The sequence below is a fragment of the Myotis davidii genome, unplaced genomic scaffold (genome assembly GCF_000327345.1).
Source record: "Myotis davidii unplaced genomic scaffold, ASM32734v1 scaffold734, whole genome shotgun sequence".
NCBI lineage: Eukaryota > Metazoa > Chordata > Mammalia > Chiroptera > Vespertilionidae > Myotis > Myotis davidii.
This window is the reverse complement of record NW_006286300.1, coordinates 28953-46576: the sequence shown is the minus strand read 5'-3', so window position 1 is coordinate 46576 and position 17624 is coordinate 28953. Positions and strand designations below refer to the sequence as shown.

At 51.5% G+C, this 17624-nt stretch overlaps 1 protein-coding gene across 5 annotated transcripts; it reads right to left on the bottom strand.

Moving 5' to 3' along the window:
- Positions 1 to 5594: 5594 nt before the first annotated feature.
- Positions 5595 to 12389, bottom strand: NR2E3 (nuclear receptor subfamily 2 group E member 3). 5 transcript variants are annotated; one of them, XM_015560072.1, is made up of 8 exons: positions 12344 to 12389; positions 10782 to 10908; positions 10569 to 10672; positions 10234 to 10482; positions 9961 to 10136; positions 8937 to 9183; positions 8595 to 8700; positions 5595 to 5802 (listed from the first exon to the last, which is right to left on the bottom strand). In XM_015560072.1, exons 3-8 carry the CDS (start codon positions 10651 to 10653, stop codon positions 5670 to 5672), a joined length of 996 nt encoding a protein of 331 aa, XP_015415558.1. In that variant the 5' UTR covers positions 10654 to 10672; positions 10782 to 10908; positions 12344 to 12389; the 3' UTR covers positions 5595 to 5669. The 5 variants fall into 5 exon arrangements, with proteins under 5 accessions (XP_015415558.1, XP_006757843.1, XP_015415557.1 ...); XM_006757780.2 differs by lacking the exon at positions 12344 to 12389 and adding an exon at positions 11420 to 11845; XM_015560071.1 differs by lacking the exon at positions 12344 to 12389 and adding an exon at positions 11119 to 11410.
- Between the last annotated feature and the right edge of the window lie 5235 nt (positions 12390 to 17624).

Here is a 17624-nt window from a genome sequence, read left to right as displayed (position 1 = left end):
AGGATCCCAAAAACCTGCTGAAAAGAGGAAGTCCAGCGAAGTGCTGCAGGCCCCCTTCAGTGCCTGTGGGCCTTGGTGTTTTTAAAATTGTAACTAATGACTGTGTACATTTCACAAGCACTTTGGTAAACCAGAGAGAAGAAAGTATTCTCAGGATGTGTTCAAAGCTAAGAGTTTTAATTTTAAAGAGAAACACAGTCCAAACAGCTTTCCTCATCCTCCTCTCCTTTATTTTCCCCTTGACGGGGAGCTGGATATGGGACATGCATCATTCTGTGTTGAAAAATGCATCTGTCACCCATAATTTTGTGATAACTTCTCAGCCTTGTTCCCCAACACCATGCTAACCTTGGTTGTAAAATTCCTCGGTATTTGTGGGAGTCCTTTGTCTTTCCTAAGCCCCTAAAATACTTTTAACCACTTTTTTTCTGGAACCATTCCCACGTTTGATTTGGTGTTCAATAATAACAGCAAAATGATGAGTGTGGACATGGATCTATTAGGTTTTGTTGGTCTCTTGGTTGAAACTTTAAAAAAAAAAAAAAAAAAAAAAAGCCCCACCACGGGGCCTATCACCTTGCTATCTGTCCATACTTAATACCTATTTATCACTCTTCTTAGGTCAAATAAAAGTTGCACCTTTTGAACCATGTAATTGTATTTAACTAGGGGAAAGGTGTATACTACAGATTAGTATTATATTATTTTAATGGGTTTAAATAATTTATAAGTATGCTGAGTGTAAATTTTTAAAAGACTGTATTGTAAAAGGACATATCCTGTGAAATATATTTTACTGTTAAACAGAATAATTCTATAAGAAGAATGATTTATCTCACCCACGGAACTGATTACATTCCTAATACCATCACCAGGCGCTTTGTAATTTCCCTTTGCTTTTGGGGAGTGTGGGGGAGCAAGGTATCATCTGTATAGAGTCCAGTTTGTGTCACTCAAGATATGCGCTGTGTGGCTACACAAAAGCAGCTTGATGAACAAATCACTCCAATGGCTCATTAAAGAACAAAAGCTTCCAGAAGCGGCAATACGTGTGGTTTGTTTTCTGACCGTCCTGGCTCCCACCCCAACTCGCTCCATCTTGATCCCAAGGAACAACAGTGATTTTTGTTAAAGTGATTTTTCTCTTTTTCAAGGAAAGGACTGAGCCCGCAATTGACAAAGTGCTGAAGTAGTAGTTATTGGAACTCAACTGAATTCAAGTAAAGGTGAGGTGCAAGCTGTTAGTTTTTGTAATAGGTGCTAGCTGTTAAGACCTCATTGACTCAGGTTAGGGCTAGCTGGGTAGAGCAGGTAGTGAGTCTACGTTTAGGATCCTCACCAAAAAGGCCATGTAGAAGTAGCAATATCTGCTAATAGAGGGCCCAATTCTAGTGTGTCATGTTTGTTCTACCACTATATGCATGACTGGGCAAGTCATTTGTCCTTTCTGGATGTTAATTTTCCTATCTTGCCCAGGTGTCATTCTCTGGATAACTCCTCAGGTCTCAGAGTAAAGCACAACTCTACCAGGAAATTTCTTCTTCCCCCTTAAACTAGGTTAGATGTCTTGTGTTCTCAACAGCTCCCAGTATTTGTAGCATCCAAAACTTAAGAGGTAAGCTTCTCAAGGCAGAAGCATGACTCACTGTCTTGTTGACTCAGAGTCCCAGCACCTAACAAAAGATAGCCAGCCCTTGTGTGAGATCAGGGTTTCCCAATGCCAAACTAAGTGTCGGGTGAAATGGGAAAAAAAAATGTTAATTTTCTCCTAACGCTATATTTATTCAGTTTTTAAACTCTTAAGGTTATCCTTCCCATTTCTTTTAAAGTTTTTATTTACATTTTTGCATTAAATTATATAGAAATGATAATGAAACAGTGAATTGTTTCTAAATGTCTTCAGTTGGCCAAATAAGACCTAGAAGTGCCATTTTTAAAACTTGTCCCTGTGATTACTGAATTTACATCAAGTCTTTCTGATTATGAAGATGAGAGCATGAAGGTGCTGGGAGATACAAGTTATGAAGAGAGCAGCACTCTGACTTTTTAAAAAATTGTTGCTTCTATAGTGGGGAGCAGTACAGTGTCATAGAGCCAGTGACATACCATGCAAAGGGATAAGACACATGCGATATTTAATCTTTAGGCATCTCGGACACCTAGTGTTGCCATTTGTCCATTTTTTCAACAAATACCGAGCACCCACGGGTCCTGCTTGGGCTACACTGGTGAACAAAACAAAACTCCCTGCACCTGTGGAGCTTGCATTCTAGTGGGAAAGCCAGTGACACCTACCAGGTGGAGACTAGTCGTCCATAACATCCAGGTCCCACTACTAGGCTACATTTATTAATTTGAAGGTTGCTTCTGGCATCTTTGAGTCTTTCTCTGCCCTTTCTACCTTTAAATACTACCTTAAGGGTGGAGAAGTGCCTCACGAATCTGAAAACTGCAGCTGAAATGAAAGGCTCAGAGAGGCCACAGGGACTACCTCTGTGTACTTCATAACCAAAGACATTTCTGGCATTGAGGGCACAAAAGCTTTCATAGTATCCTCTCTTCTAGCAAGGGCCCTGGATGCAATGAAAGTAGTATTTGTTACCCATTCGAATTCCAGTGGGGCCAATTTAGAGCAAAAGGTTGAATAGATGCTGGGATCGACTGAGAGCTGCATTGTTAGGGAAACAGAAGCCATCCATACATTCCAGGTGAAAAGGACTTGATACAGTAATTAGGGGCTTAAGATCCACATTGGAAGAACTGGAGAGACAAAGGTCAGAGAAGCTCCCGCAGAAGGTAAAGATCTTTGCCAAAAGGTCAAAAGCTCTCAAGAGTTTGCCTGAAAGCCACTGCAATTCTAAAGAAGACCTCTGCAAATCTCTATTTTCCCACACATCCAACTGCAACCTCCTCCGAAGAATAGTTTCTGATTACTTTCCAAGTCCCATGTGAGTGCCCTACTTCCTTCAGCAACCCATGGGGGAAGGGATCATGGGAAATGTAGTTCTTTGGAATCTCTGCAATGAACAAGACCATAGAAGAGGATGGTATTGATGCCAGGTTGACCGCAGACAGTCCAGCTTATGTACCTCCTCTAGTCCTCCAAGACTTCCTCCTGGAGATCCCAAGCAAGCTCCCAATGTAGAAGTGCTATGCTCACTTCTACATTCCAGACACTGCCTGTGAACTTCAGCAGGCTGCCTTTGCAATGAAAAAGGGAGAGTGTAGAATAATTGTGCACATCTGGTCATATTTCAACTATGTTCTTGCCAAAGTTCCTTTGCTTAGGCTTTCTAAAATAGGTCTTTAAACCTTGTGGATAAAACTTTTAATAGGGAATTGGGTAGCACTGTGGCATCAACATTAAATGAGCCAAATAACAGGCAAGTCTTATGCTTTTGGAAGTTGAAGAGTCTCCACTATTCGAGTGCTTAGCTGGGAGAGGTTCAAGCTGCACAGGACTTGCCATGCTTTTTCATCTCTGGGCCCCAATCTAGATATTGTCATTTCCAAAGAAGAGTCTTCTGAACCATTCTTCCTCCATCTCTGTCAGCTAGGAGAATTTGTACACAGGCTAAAGGGCCTAAAGAGCAGGGGAACCCCAAGGATTTCACAGATTCCTCACAGGACCTTTTTCTTTTTCATTTCAAGCATTTCATCTTTGAAGACAAAAAATGCAGCCGACTGTTCAGTGGATTTCAGGGGCAGAGGAGCCTGGGGAGGAGGCAGTGCCAGAGTTGAGCAGAGCTAAGTAAAGTCACAGGAGCTGAGTCTTCTCTAAGCCTCAAGTTTTTTCATTTGTATATGGGGATGCTTAGTCCCTCCCCCAGAGTTAATGTGAGGATTAAATAACAATGCACAGTCAGTGCCACTTCACTGCCTAGTATAGAAAGTGCCTGATATATGTTAACATTATTTTAAAAAATATTTTAACTGATTTTTATAGAAAGAGGGAGAGGGAGAAAGAGAAACATCAATCAGCTGCCTCCTGCACACCCCCTACATGGGATCAGGACTGCAACCTGGGCATATGCCCTAATCAGGAATCAAACCAGCAACTTTTCTGTGCATGGGATGATGCCCAATCAACTGAGCCACACTGGCAAGGGCTATGTTAGCTTTTTATTATTATTTTCTAAGTCTTCTGGGTCTGTCTTTGAAAATGATGTGAGGTTTGTCTATGCTTTATCCTTCATAAGGAATTAAGAAGTGATGGAGATTCCCCGTCACAAAAAATGCCTGCCTATGAGATGGATGGTGCTCATCTTTTATCTATGGAGGGGTGAGGAGGGATAAGGAGGAGGAAAATCGAGAGAAGCCATGGGATGGTGAGATGCCATCTGGAGAGAAGCTGGAATTCATAGATGCTGACTCAGAGTGGAAACCAAGTGGATCTCTGGCGCCTGTGCCCCTTCCTCAGTCAGGCCCTCACAGGGAGGGCTCTGGCACATTTGTTTTCTGCTTTTGTGTTTTTACTTCTTTATTGAGATCTAACATAAAACAGTAATGTGCATGGCTTAAATAATGTTTATGAATGAATAAACCTGTGAAACCACCTCCAGATCAAAATAAAGAACATCTAAAACACACCAGAAGGCTCCCATGGGCCCCTTCCCAATCATCCCACCTCCCACCTAAGGGAACCACTCTTCTAATTTCTATTACCAGCTGTTAGTCTCACTGGTTCTGGAACTTTGTGTAAGTGGAACTTGTGCCTCACCTCTCTTGTTCAACTTTCATGTCTGTGACATTTGTCCATGTTGTCACATGTATTGGTGGTTCATACTTTTTTATTTGTTTTCTACTCACTATATGGTTATACTATAATTTATTAATTATACTGTTGATGTACAGTTCGGGCTATTATGAATAAAGCTGCTATGGATATCCTATATAATAAAGAGCTAATATGCAAATGGTTGTCACACACTCATACCATCACACCATAACGGCTTAGACACTCAACACTGAGGACAGAGGAATAGGGACCAGCCAGGCACAAATGAGCTCACAAGAGAGGAATGAGGACAAGCCAGGCTGTGGCCCCAGGAGAGGAGCAAGCCACCTGCCCCGTGGTCCCAGGCACCAGCACCTATGGCTGTGGTCTGGGAGAGGGACAAGCTGCCCACCCTGCGGCCCCGGGCACCTGCGGCTGCAGCCCAGACAAAGCCACCTGCCCACAGTCCCCTGCAGCTTCGGCTGGCCCAGACGAAGCCGGCCCAGGTTCTGGGTGCTTGTGACTGGCCGGAGGAGGGAATCCTGGATCCCATGTGTGGGGTGAGGCAGAGGTGGTTAGGGATGATCAGGCCAGCAGGGGAGCAGGTGGGGTCAATCAGGCCAGTAGAGGAGCAGTTAGGGGCAATCAGGCAGGCAGGCAGAGGGGTTAGGAGTGATCAGGCAGGCAGACAAGCGATTAGGAGCCAGAGGTCCCGGATTGCGAGAGGCAGTTGGACATCCCCCGAGGGGTCCAAGATTGGTGAGGGTGCAGGCCGGGCCGAGGGACCCTCCGCCCCTGTGCACAAATTTCATGCACTGGGCCTCTAGTTCTTATATATTGGTGGACAGTTCTGCGAAGTACAGGCGGAATTACTGAGTCACAGGGCAGGCAAATGTTTAACTTCAGTAGATTGTTTTACAAAGTGGCTTTACCCATTTTATTTCTACCTCCATTAGTTTTTGAACATATCACAGAGGAGCTTCTCCATTGGAGTATTCCCTATGGTCTTGCGGAAAAAGAGGAGCTCAATGCGTTCAGAAGTGATAAACCTCAAAGACGGGAGAAGCAGGAGCAATTTCCCAAACCTGAACAGGAGAGAGGACACGTCAGTTTGATTATCAGCGTCCAAGCACAAGACCTGGGGGCACTGCCCCCAGGAAAGGCGGAGGGGGAGCAGAGAGGAGAGGAGCCCAGGGTGAGTGAGGAGGAATTCTGAGGAAAAGTCCCACTCACTGGAGGGCTGCTGCCACCTACCCCTGACCCATGAGGCCCCTTTACAATATGTTTAGTTGAGGAGTGGGAAGAAAATGGTTTATTATGTGTAAAGACTATAAAGTAAGAAGTTCTTTATGTTAATAATATATACAATTACTGTGATAACTAAGACATATGCATTTGAAAAGAATAAAGTTCCCTTCTCTAAGCACCTAGGATGAGAGAGTAAACATTTGAGAAAATGTTCTGAAGTAGAATCATAATTTCTGTGGCTGAGATACTCACCCAGAAAACAAGTAACTGCAGTTTTAAATAAGAACTACAAGTGAGGGTCCCCAGTGCAGAGAAGGTGGATGGTGAAGCCCCAAGGGACGTATAGGGGGGGTCGACCTTCCTTGGGTAGGAGGCCTGACAGCCGGTGTCAATACTAATGTGAAGAAGACACTCCAAAGTGAGGCTACTCCCTGCTCAGCTTCCACCGTGGAGTCTATGGGGCGCCTCCCCCACCTCCCAATCATCTGTGAACTTGTTTTGCCAACCCCAGGGCTTGCTTTCTCCTGTGAGTGCGACTGAGTGGCACAGAGCAGTCATAATGCCCTCCCTGTGCCTTCCCCTCTTCCATGTTTCTGATCTAAGGAGGGTCACTGCAGGGATTGATCCACTAGTGCGAGGGTGGGGAACCTTTCTTCTGCCAAGGGCCATTTGGATATTTATAACATCACTGGCAGGCCATACAGAATTATCAACTTAAACATTAGCCTGCTGTTTGGTCGAACATTTAATTGACTCACTCCTAATGCCTTGGCAGGGCCAGACTAAATGAGTTTGCAGGCCTTATATGGCCGCGGGCCGGACGTTCTCCACCCCTGCACTAGTGGATCACAACCAGTCTTTACAAAAAAACCGAGAACAAATGTCAGAGTAAATTACACAAAGTGAGGGCAGGCAGGATTTGGTGAGCTTTGTTTCATCGTCAGTGTGTGTACTGCGTTATGATGGGAATTGTATTTCTTCCCGGGTGTTGCAGTTTTTAAACACTGCAGTGTGGTCACTGTGCCAGCGGCAGCTCTCAGAGAACTCACTCCCAGCACTCAGTTCTGCCCGAGTTACACTGCATCAGACATGACATGGGAAATCTTAACCAGAATTTTGAAATGTGAGACAAAACCAATATGCCCAGATATTTCTGGAAGCTGATTCCAATAGAAACTTGGCCCAGGAGGCCTCTGCCGTCTGCTGTGTGATGGTCACCCTTAGGCTGCTGGGCACACACGCTGCAGAAATCTTTCTGTGCAATGTGGTGAGGCCGGGTATACTTTGACTCTCCTTCAAGGGAAATGACCTCTTCTTGTGACCATTTTTCAGATTAGGGTTGATTCCAGGGTGTCAATGCTAGCTTACTTCTTCAGAGAGAACTACTGGGAACCCCAAGAGAATGCAGATAATATGGTCTAAAATAGCCAATAGATTCCTGGAGGCCAAGTGCTCCAACTTTGCAGTATCCAAAGTTGGTGCTGGGACAGGCTGGGTGCCCCCTCCCCCCGCCACACTCGGAGCCTGCGGCTACTGTCCCCCAAACCCAGCCGGGCCAGGCTGTTGTCCAAGCACATGGCTTATGCAAGGACATCCCCAGGAGATGTCCTTCCATACCTGCATCAGACCTTGTCATGCTGCCTCAAAACTATCTTTGCCTCCCAACTTTCCCTTCTATTTCATGACTACCGCTTCTCACAATAGCTCCTCTTCCCTTACATCATTCAAGTGCCAGGTCTGACCCATTCTAGCTTCTAGACCAGTGGTTTTCAACCTTCCTAACACCGCGACCCTTTAATACAGCTCCTCATGTTGTGGTGACCCCCAACCATAAAATTATTTTCGTTGCTACTTCATAACTGTAATGTTGCTACTGTTATGAATTGTAATGTAAATATCTGATATGCAGGGTGGTCTTAGGCGACCCCTGTGAAAGGCTCATTCGACTCCCAAAGGGGTCGCGACCGACAGGTTGAGAACCGCTGTTCTAGAGGCTCTCTCATCTGCCATCAGACTCCATGACTTCCCTGGATGATGGCAGCATCCTCTGCATTCGCTGCCACGTTAGTCTGCACCAAGTCAGATATGGCCTTGGCTGGCATCCAAAGTCCTGAACAGGCTGGTCCAGAGTGCTGTTCTAGCCTAGTCTCCCTCCTTCTCACTGGCAGCAATCTGTTTCACCTTCCAAACAGGGCTCTTGTCCTAAGATCACAGCCGAGTTTGTCTCTCTCCCTTGGTAAATTATGATTTCTCTTTCTAGGCGCTAGCCTGCCTTCCAAGCCCAGCCTTGCCTCCACAGAGTCCCTGCCAGTTCTGCCGTACACCCCACCCTCAATGGGTCTGTGCCTCCTTCAGATCCATACAAACCCCAACACCTGACCAGGGCAGTTCTCGTCTTCAGTGCAGTCACTGCCGGGCATTCCTGGGAGGCTGCAACTTTGTCTTACACACATTTTGGTCCCCACCTTCAGGGCCTGGCACTGTGCCTGGCACGCAGTAGATGTTGGATATGTTGAACTGAGACCCGGGTCCTGTCTAAGTGGTACAGCCCTGAGGTGGAGCCAGACAGATGGGCAGGGGGTGAAGAGGTGAAGGGGTAGAGGTGCAGGGAGGCATGTGCTCAGGTCACCTCACAGGCTGGCTGGGGTGGTGGGCCTTGCTGTGCTGGCTCAGCATCACTTGGGACTGGTCCTGCAAGGCCTCCACATGCTCAGGATCCTTCAGGCCCCGCGTTTCTGGAGAGGAGCAGCAGCAGTGAGCTCCTCTCCCGCCTGCCCTGCCCCTCACAGGCAGCCAGGGCCCAGGAAGGTGTGCTCCACCTGCACTCTCTCCTCCTGCCCCCAGGGAAGAAGTCTGCAAACATCTGGGTCTATGTGGGTTGATAGAGGGAAAGTGAGAGCCAGAAGAAAGTCACTGGGATTCCCATTCTTCGTTCCCAACCAGGTCTCTGGTTGGACAAAGACCCAGCTACCTGGTTTGAAGAGGACCAGGGCCTTCATGCAGGCAAACTCCGTGGGGTCCACTGCCAGCACCCGGAACCGTGAGATGGTTTCCTGCAGGAAGCGCATCTCCGCACTGGCCAGCGCCAGCCGGCCCTGAGAGCTGCCAGCAGCCGAGGCCTCGGGTGGGGCTAGCAGTGGGCAGCTGTCCAGAGGCAGAGACCACTGGATGGCTCCAAGGAGGAAGAGTTCGCTCCAGGCCTCTTCCAGCAGGATCACCTGTGCTCAGAGAGGGAGGGCGTGTGCTGGCTGGGACAGCCGCTCAGACCAGCCTGCAGACCAGTGCCTTCGGGAGGGAAGGACTGGTCCTGGGTAGCTCCTGACCTCCTGACTCATCCAGGGGCCTGGCTGCCTGGGTTCCATCCAGAGTCACACCTGGAACATTGTGGAGAGCTTGGAGCTGTGGGAAGGTAGCCCTGGGGACACTGCCCACGGGCACCCCACGCTGAGTGAACTTGGGAGACGCAGCCTCGGTTCTGGCCTAAATCCTGGCTCAGGGCTTAGACCCTCAGTGTGCCCCTCAGATTTATCATGACAGGTTGGTCTGCTTGCCCACGAGAAGTCCAGGGAGCGTCTTGGTTGGGCTGAAGCTCAAGCTCTGAAGTCAGAGGCCTTTGTGCTCCAGGGGAGCCCAGCACCATTTGCTCACGTTGGTCAGGGTGTGCAGACCACCCTGTGACACAGTGTCTGTAGGGCCTGAGGTTTTGTCTAGGAGGAAAGAAGACCAGGGGGGCGTGGTATTGCCTTCAAATCCCTGGTTCCTGTGTGTCCCTGGCCATCATGGTCCCCTGGAGGCTCACTCGCCACAATCTCTGCCCAGAGACGTGAGCCACCCCAACAGTCACAGCCCTGAGACTGCGCCCTGATCACCCTTGCCTCACAGGCACGTGTGTCCCCAGCCATCACCTCCCCAAGCCACATGCACCTCCAGTCATCACCTGCACAAAGAGGTATGTGCCCCAATCAGCTGACTCCTGGGGGCACCCGACGGGGTACCTGATCCCGGAAGGGTAGGTTGGAGAACACAGGCAGGCTCTTGGCCCACTTGACAGCCATGAAGAGCAGGCGGGCGGACGTCTCATGGATGCTGTCCACACCACAGGGTGAGGAGGAGGAATGCGGGGATGAGGGGAACTCGGGGTCATTGCTGGTGACATCAATGTTCTCATCAGCTGTTGGGGGGGTTGTGACATAAGCCACTGCTCCTCAGCAGGAGGCAGGGGTGCTCTGGGGCCCGGGTGTGGGGATATAGGCCATCCTCCCGCTTACCATCCTCTGGCTCCAGCTTCGCACAGGTTTCGGCCGTTATGAGGCTGGCCATGAACTGGTGATGCCCTGGAGGTGTGATGGCCCCAGGCCCCAGGGCTCTGGCTGCAGAAGCAGGTGTGGGGCCCCGTGGGCTGGGCCCTGTGGGGGCCAGGGAAGCCCCCAGGGGCTCCGTCCAGGCCTCCCTGCCTGACTCCGCCCTGTCCAGGCGGATCTGCGCTGCGCTTCGTGGCTGGCGCTCATTCTGCACAGCTGGGGAGGCAGGAAGGGTCAGGACACGCAGCAGCCGTGGGCCCCAGCTCTGCTGTTATGCCTCTCCGGTTGACTCCCCCACTCACCATCCTGGTTCATGCCCTCCTGCAAGCACTTCTTCAGCCGACAGGCCTGGCACTGGTTCCGGTGGGCCTTGTCCACGGGGCACATCCCTGCTCCCACCTGGCACCTGAGGCAGAGGGGAGCTCCAGGGATCAGTATCCTTCCTGAACTCCCCTCCCCCTCGCAGGGACCCTTTGGAGCAGGGCTCTCCCGGCAGGGGTCCAGCCCTCCCTCACCTGTAGATGAGCTTCCGTCTCACGCTCCTCTTGAAGAAGCCGCTGCAGCCATTGCAAGCATAGATGCCATAGTGCTTCCCACTGCTGCTGTCTCCGCACACGCGGCACTGGAGCGAGGGGCCCACGCCTGAGGGGCAGGGGCAGGGGCTGGGTGAGTGCACACCCTCTCCCACCTCTTTAGGGACCCGTCTCTACTTCTCATTCCCTTTCCCATTTTGAAAAGTATCTCCCCTATTACACACACCCCCAACCCACCACACCCACCCAACTCCTGTCCTCCCACCGCCATCTATGGCCAATTTTCAACTAGTGTATACTGTCTGCCTCCACACCCCACCTGCCACCCCTCTCTGTGCAGGTGGCTTCAGGCTCCATTAGCCCACAGAACATTCTTGACACCACCACTGGGACCTCTGCCCACAAACTCGAAGGGTGGGCTCTCTCTTCTTTCCTTCCTATCAGCTCAATTGTCCTGACCTGGCTCTGCTGACCCCCATGCTTCTGGGATCTGGGTTCGCCAGCAGGTTCCCTCACACCTGCTCACAGCCTGTGGGGCTGGGCCTGAGTCACTCTGGCCCCTTTCATGGTGCAAACTTCGCTCCCCAAGGGCCGAGGCCTTACCTCCAGGAAAGCCATACCTGTCTGCTCCTCCCCCAGGCCCCATCTGCCTGGAGATTCTTTCCTGGAAGCAGCCACCGCAGCTGCAGCCATGTGGAAGCTGGAGGGAGCTGCTATCCAAGTTCTGGAAGGTCCCAGGGCAGCCTCCACCTTCCTGCCTGAGGGAGGCCTCTTGGGACACTGAGCCGGCCAGCCTCCACCTCCCTCTCTACTCTGCCCCTCTGTCTGTGCCCCTGTCTCTCTTCTATCTACTTCCTTTCCTTGGCCCTGGTCACCTCCTTCTGTCTCTGTCTCTCTCCCGTCTCTCCTCTCTGTCCTCTACTCGGTCCCCTCTGTCCAACTCAGGAGCTGCTCCAGCTTCCTCTCACAGCAGGGGTCTGGGTTCTGAGGAGCTCTCTCCCAGGGCAGCTCTGGGTGAAGCTGGTGATCCCCTTAATCTTTCCTGTCTCCACCAGGGATCGGCCGGCCACACCTGCAGCATTACCAAGGCGCCTAGGGCTGGTCAGCCCTGCTTCCGCCACCCTGCCCGCAGCAGCCAGTGCCCCATGCTCTCAAGCTGTTTGCCATCCAATACCTCCAGGACTTGACTCTTTTTGAGGTGCCCGGATGCTTCCTGCACAAGTATGTGTGGCCCTGTGTTCGCTGGGTAGGTCCAGCTCTCCCCCTGCCTCCCCGCCTCCCCCAGCCCCGTGTTTCCCCCCTTCTCTTGTTAAGGGACTGCCCTGCCGAGGACGCAGAATTCCAGGGTCCTGGCCTCCCTGGAAGGCTCCCACTCCCCAGAACCCAGAACCGCAGCATGGAGGCGGTGCCCACACACAGGGGAGTGGGCCCGTGGAGGCTCTGAGGCTGGCTCGGAGGCGGGAGGCCTGTGGTGCAATGTGGAGGGTCACCTTCAGGCCTGCAAGGCAGCAGAAGAGGAGATGGTAGGTGTGTTTCTTACCCACCTGGAGAGCTAGGCCCACAGAGGGAGACGGACACAGCCCCGAGCCTGGCTACGGACTCATGGGCGGCCGCACCTTCTTTCTCTGGCTTGGCCTCCGTGCGGGCCCCTCAGCTGGCCCCAGACCCAGGCTTCCCCGCCTGAGCCCAGTGATGCTTCTGAGGGGAGGAGGCAGGAGGAGTCTGTCTCCTTGGACCAAGCGCCAGAGCCCAGAGGGCGGGTGGAGAGAGCAGAAACAGGCCCGAGTTCAAGTCTCTGCTCCCTCACAGGACAGCCATGTGTCCCTGAGCAAGTGACTTAACCTTCTAAGCTCCAGGTTCCTCATCTGCGAAAGGGGGGACAAAAGTACCTGTCTTGTATGTAGGAAGGGACACTAAGTAAAATCATTCTTGAAGCGTTTCAGTGCTTGGTACTTCCTAATAGGACAATAAATGTGGATGCTGTTGTCATTGTTGTCAGGGTTACTGAGGAGATCAGAGAGCAATCCTCAGGAAATAGCCTTTCCTTTCCCTGCCTCCCTCCGCTCCCCCCCACTCCCACCCCACGCCCAGGGAGCAGAAAGCCCCATGTTGGTCTGGAGGGGCCACCCGTCCTCAGCAGACCTGAGCTCACCTCTAGGGTGAGCTTGGAGAAGGGGTTGACCCAGCCTTAAAGCCCAAGGAGCAGGGGGACAGAGTGAAGCTTCTGGGAGGACAGACGGGGTCGGGCAGGGCCCTGTGTAAGTGGCTTTAACCCTCGTTGTGACAGAGAAGCACTACTGGGGATTTGGAAAGTCAGCTCGAGGGACTTTGTGTGTAATCTGCCCTCTGGGGCCTCAGAGGATTGAGGCCATGGACTGAGGCCTCTCACCTGACCCTCTGCCTCGTCCCCACTGCGCACCCCTGTCCTCCCAGGCAGCCCCTCAGGGCCTCCACGGCAAGGCCTCCAGCTCCACCTCCCTCCAAGGCCAGGCCAGGGCTTCTCTCTTGAACTTGGTTGACCAGTCCTTCCTTTCCAAAGCTCTTCTGGAGCTCACCGTCGTCCTGCCTGCTCTGAACTTGTCATCACCTCAGTGAGCCCTAGCGTGGGCCCCAGCAGGCCTTTCACCCCCTTCTCGGGCCATCTTGTACACAGTCACAGCTTCCATGGTCACCTCCTAGCACACTCCTGCCTGGGGCTCTGCCCCCACCTTCCAGCCACAGATCCACCCAACATGCCCTCCACGTGTCTGCACAGAGATGGGCACTGAGCCCAGGGCGGAGGGACCGCCTGAAGCTTGGATGTGCCGGGAGGGATGCCCTGAGGCTACCCGAGGGCCCTCGTCCTGGAGGTCGGGGCCCAGGAAGACCTGCTGGCAAAGGAGCTGAGAGGGAGCATCAGGACAGCGCGGCCACGGGAAGACGGAGGGGAGGCCTCAAGGGTGGCCGGCCAGGTCAAGTGTCCTACGCGGCCATTGGCATCACTAGTAAAAGGTGGGAGAGCACTCCAGAGAGTTTTTATACAAATACCTGCAATATCATATTTGAAACTCACAGCAGCCCTCTAAAGAGGTTACCCTCATCAGAGAGGTTGAGCAATTGGCTTCAGGCCACACAGCTACTGAGGGGTGGGGAGATGCGGGTGGAGACAGGCTTCACACCTGCGTCTGATTCCCACGTTCCTGCTTTCCACCGAGGCGCTCTCCAAGGAGACTGCCATCTCTGGCCTGGACAGCAAGAGGGGAACGGTGCCCTTGGCGAGCGGTTCTGAGGGAGGGTAGACCCTCCGGCCCAGGTGGCGGGAGGGACTGGAAGCAGAGACCCACTGAGGAAGGAAGAAGACAGGGCTAAGGGCTTTGTAGGAAGGGGGGCATTAAGGAGACGTTTTTCTATCAAGGGAGATATTTTTAAACAATATTTAAGGAGTTCCCTTTAAAACTGGGGGACACAAAGGAAAAGGAGTCAAAGAGATCGAGGATAAAGCTGGCGGTGAATCGACTGCCTGCTACCTGAGCAAGCCCGAGGGTGGCAGAGTACCAGCAGGGGCCGGCTGTGGCCAGGGCAGGGGCCACCTGGAAGGAAGCATAGAGCCCAGGACGGTTCAGTATCTTTCTGGCTGTGTGAGCTTGGGCAAGTTATTCTGCCTCTCTGTGCTTCGGTTTCATCATCTCTAAACTGGGTGGTCTAGTGCTGGGATTAAGCATTAGCCCAGCCCCAGGTGAGAGGGAGGAGGCTGGTGGAAGCAGGCCAGAGGGCAGAGGTTGGGGGTGACCGCTGTGGCGAAAGGGACTCAGGGAGAGACTTCAGAGCAAGCTCTGAGGCCCAGATGAGGTTAAAGATGGTGCCTTTACAGGTGGACAGTGTGGTAAGGTATCGGATTTTCCCTGAAGCCCTCCACAGGGAGGCAAATCCTGGGAGAAGGTAGATACCAGGACTGCTCCCTGGCTCAGTCCTTCCCAGTACACGCATGGGAAGGGCCCGAGGGAAGGAGCGGAAGGCTTCCGGGAAGGTCCTCCAGGCAGGGCCTGGCAGCCTTTTCTCTGCTGCTCCCACCCTCCAGCCTGTTTAGCGTTCGCCTCCTCCAGACGCCAGCCCTGCCTGGTCCACCTGCTCCTCTTGCAGGGGCCGCTTCAGGGCCAGGTCCCGTCCTTAGTACTGAACCTCACTCCAGGTCAACTTTCTCTCCTCAGTCCAGATGAACAGTCCAGGGACCAGGTTCAGAGCTCAGGTCACCTTGATATGTGGGTCACAAGGCACATAATGGACAGGAATCTGTTTTTAGCTTGTCTGTATTCTCTTGCTGTTCTGTAGTGGACATGTATTACCTTAGAAGGCAAAAAATAAATCCATTGAAAATATACCCGGGGCTTGCCCTGCCCTGGCTTCCTCTGTTTATTTTGACTTTATTCTGTCACTCCCTCAACTCATTGTGATCCCTGCTGAGGTCCTCTCAGCCCCTGGCCCTCGGTTCTTTGCCAGGTCAGGCTCAGCCAGAGCCGTGACTGTGCAGCCGGAAAGGATGACAGCCAGCAGGACTGGGGCAGGGGAGGGTTACCGATCTGTGACCACCAGCTGCCAGGGCAGCTGCCAAAGGATTACTCAACCCAAAGCTTTGAATCTGCTGACAAAGCTGCCAGAGGCCACCTTATCACTAATACTATTATTCCCCCAGAGGACATGTCAGCAACTTCCTTCTGACTCCCTGGAGGTCTGGGGCAGGTGGTAAGGGTGGCGCTGGGCGCTGGGGGCTGAGATGGGAGGAACAGAAGATGCATGATAAGGCTGCAGGACGGACTTCCTTCTGGACACTTAAGACCCTGGAAGGTAAAGTCTGCCCAGCCTGTCTTGGGCCTGTCACACCCTGGATTACAGGCCCCAGGCTGAGAGATGACCTGGGTTCTGCCAAGGAAGGAGGGAGAGGTTTCCGCAGTGACCCCGGCAGGCTGGCTGGGCTGGTGGCCACGGTGCCCATCCCAGCGGCTGTGGGCTCCTGGTGTGGGGCAAGCCTCATTCACAGCATTTGGTCCTGCAAACGCATCTCCTGGGATTCCTTACCCCACCCGACCCCACCAAGGGTCTTCACTATCTCTGAGGAAGGTGGTGAGCTTGGGTGGAGGAGCTCATCAGGACCCAGCAATTCCACCTCCAGGAAACGGTCCCGCAAACTCTCACACAGGTGTAATCAGAAGGCTGCTCCCTGCAGCAATTTAGGAAAACACCTGTTTTTAGGCAAGTGGCTAAGTCACGCATGCACCAGCCCTGCGGTGGGTGCTGTGCAGCATTGCATGTGGTGCTGTTTCTGTATTCATTCACGTGGAAATAGGCCCGCAGTTTCCACTTCAAAGCCAGACAACAAAACAGCATGGACAGGGTGGGGGAGGCCATGGGGGATGAGGATATATATGTAATACCTTAATTAATAAAGGAAAAAAACCAGCATGGACAGCGTGATTTCATGTGTCTCGGGGATTTCTGACCACAGATCATGGGGCTCCGTCCTCCTTGGCAGGGCCTAAATGATCCAATAGTTTCTTTTTCTAGAGCAGCGAGTTGAAGAAGGTTCAGGACACCAGCAGGAACATTTCTCAACAGTCTCTTTACTTTCTTTTCAAGGTAACATTTAGAAACAATCAGATGTCCCCACAAAGTTTTCCCAGCCCTTGGCTAGTGCAGTTCTTCTGGAATAGTGTTAAAGGTCTGAGCGGGCCTGCCGAGGCTCCCAGCCCACCCCGCCCGCACAGTCTGTCCAGCACATCTGACCTGCTCCACGTTGGGGGTGACCCCCTATCTCCTTTGTGACCAGATGACTAGTGAACAGTTTCTGTTTTACGTTCTCCTTCCTCTCAGGGCTCTGACAGGCAGCGTTTCCATTCTCCAGCAGAGCTATTATAAGGACGCCACCAGCAGAAATTGTCACCACAAACAGAAATGTTTGTGTTTTGTTTGAATGTTTAATAATGAAATGTGTTACAGTTATAATCAGGATAAAATAAAGCTCTTTCCTTTTTAAAATTTATTGATTGAATTTAAAGAGAGAGGCCCTGGCTGGCTTGGCTCAGTGGATAGAGCATCAGCCTACGGACTGAGGGGTCCCAGGTTCGATTCTGGCTAAGGGCACGATCCTAGATTTCGGGCTCCATCCCCAGTGGGGGGTGTGCAGGAGGCAGCCAATCAATGATTCTCTCATCATTGATGTTTCTATCTCTCTCTCCTTCTCCCTTCCTCTCTGAAATCAATAAAGAACTAGATTTAAAAAAAATAAAATAAATAAAGAGAGAGAGAGAGATTTGTTGTTCCATTCATTTATGCATTCATTGATTGATTCTTGTATGTGCCCTGACCGGGAATCGAACCTGCAAACTTGTGGTATCAGGATGATGCTCCAACCAACTGAGCTACCCAGCCAGGGCAAAAGCTCTTTTGAATTTTAAGAGAATGGCTAATATGAAATAAATGTTACCAATAATAATAGGAAATATTTATCAATAAATTGTTAAGGGTTTATAGGTGAGAATGAAAAGCTTCTCTCCCTTATGACCCACAGGGAGGGCCTTCCCTGGTCCTGGAGTTACCCTTTTTATGTCAGGTCTCGACCCTTTAGTGCTGGACCCTGGGAAGCTCTGGAGGATGGGTGTTGGAGGGCTGTGCTCCTTGAAAACCAATAAAGAGTATTATAAAAGCTTAACCAGTACAACCACACCAGTGTGTTCTAGCTGACTGGCCCTCCTGGTTATAACATGTGTTATCTAGAAACGAAACAGCCCAAGGCAGGGTTTTCAACCTGGGCACTATTGACATTTGAGCCAGGGAATGCTTTGTTATGGGGAT

Bases quoted from the DNA above. Each gene is read 5' to 3' on its own strand.
- NR2E3 (XM_006757780.2), bottom strand. From the start codon at position 11,492: ATGGCTGCAGCTGCGGTGGCTGCTTCCAGGAAAGAATCTCCAGGCAGA. The intron at 10,483-10,568 runs GTGAGTGGGGGA...CTGCCTCCCCAG, and splicing joins GGAGGGCATGAACCAGGATG to CTGTGCAGAATGAGCGCCAG. The intron at 5,803-8,594 runs GTGACCTGAGCA...TCTCCTGTTCAG, and splicing joins CACCCCAGCCAGCCTGTGAG to GTTTGGGAAATTGCTCCTGC.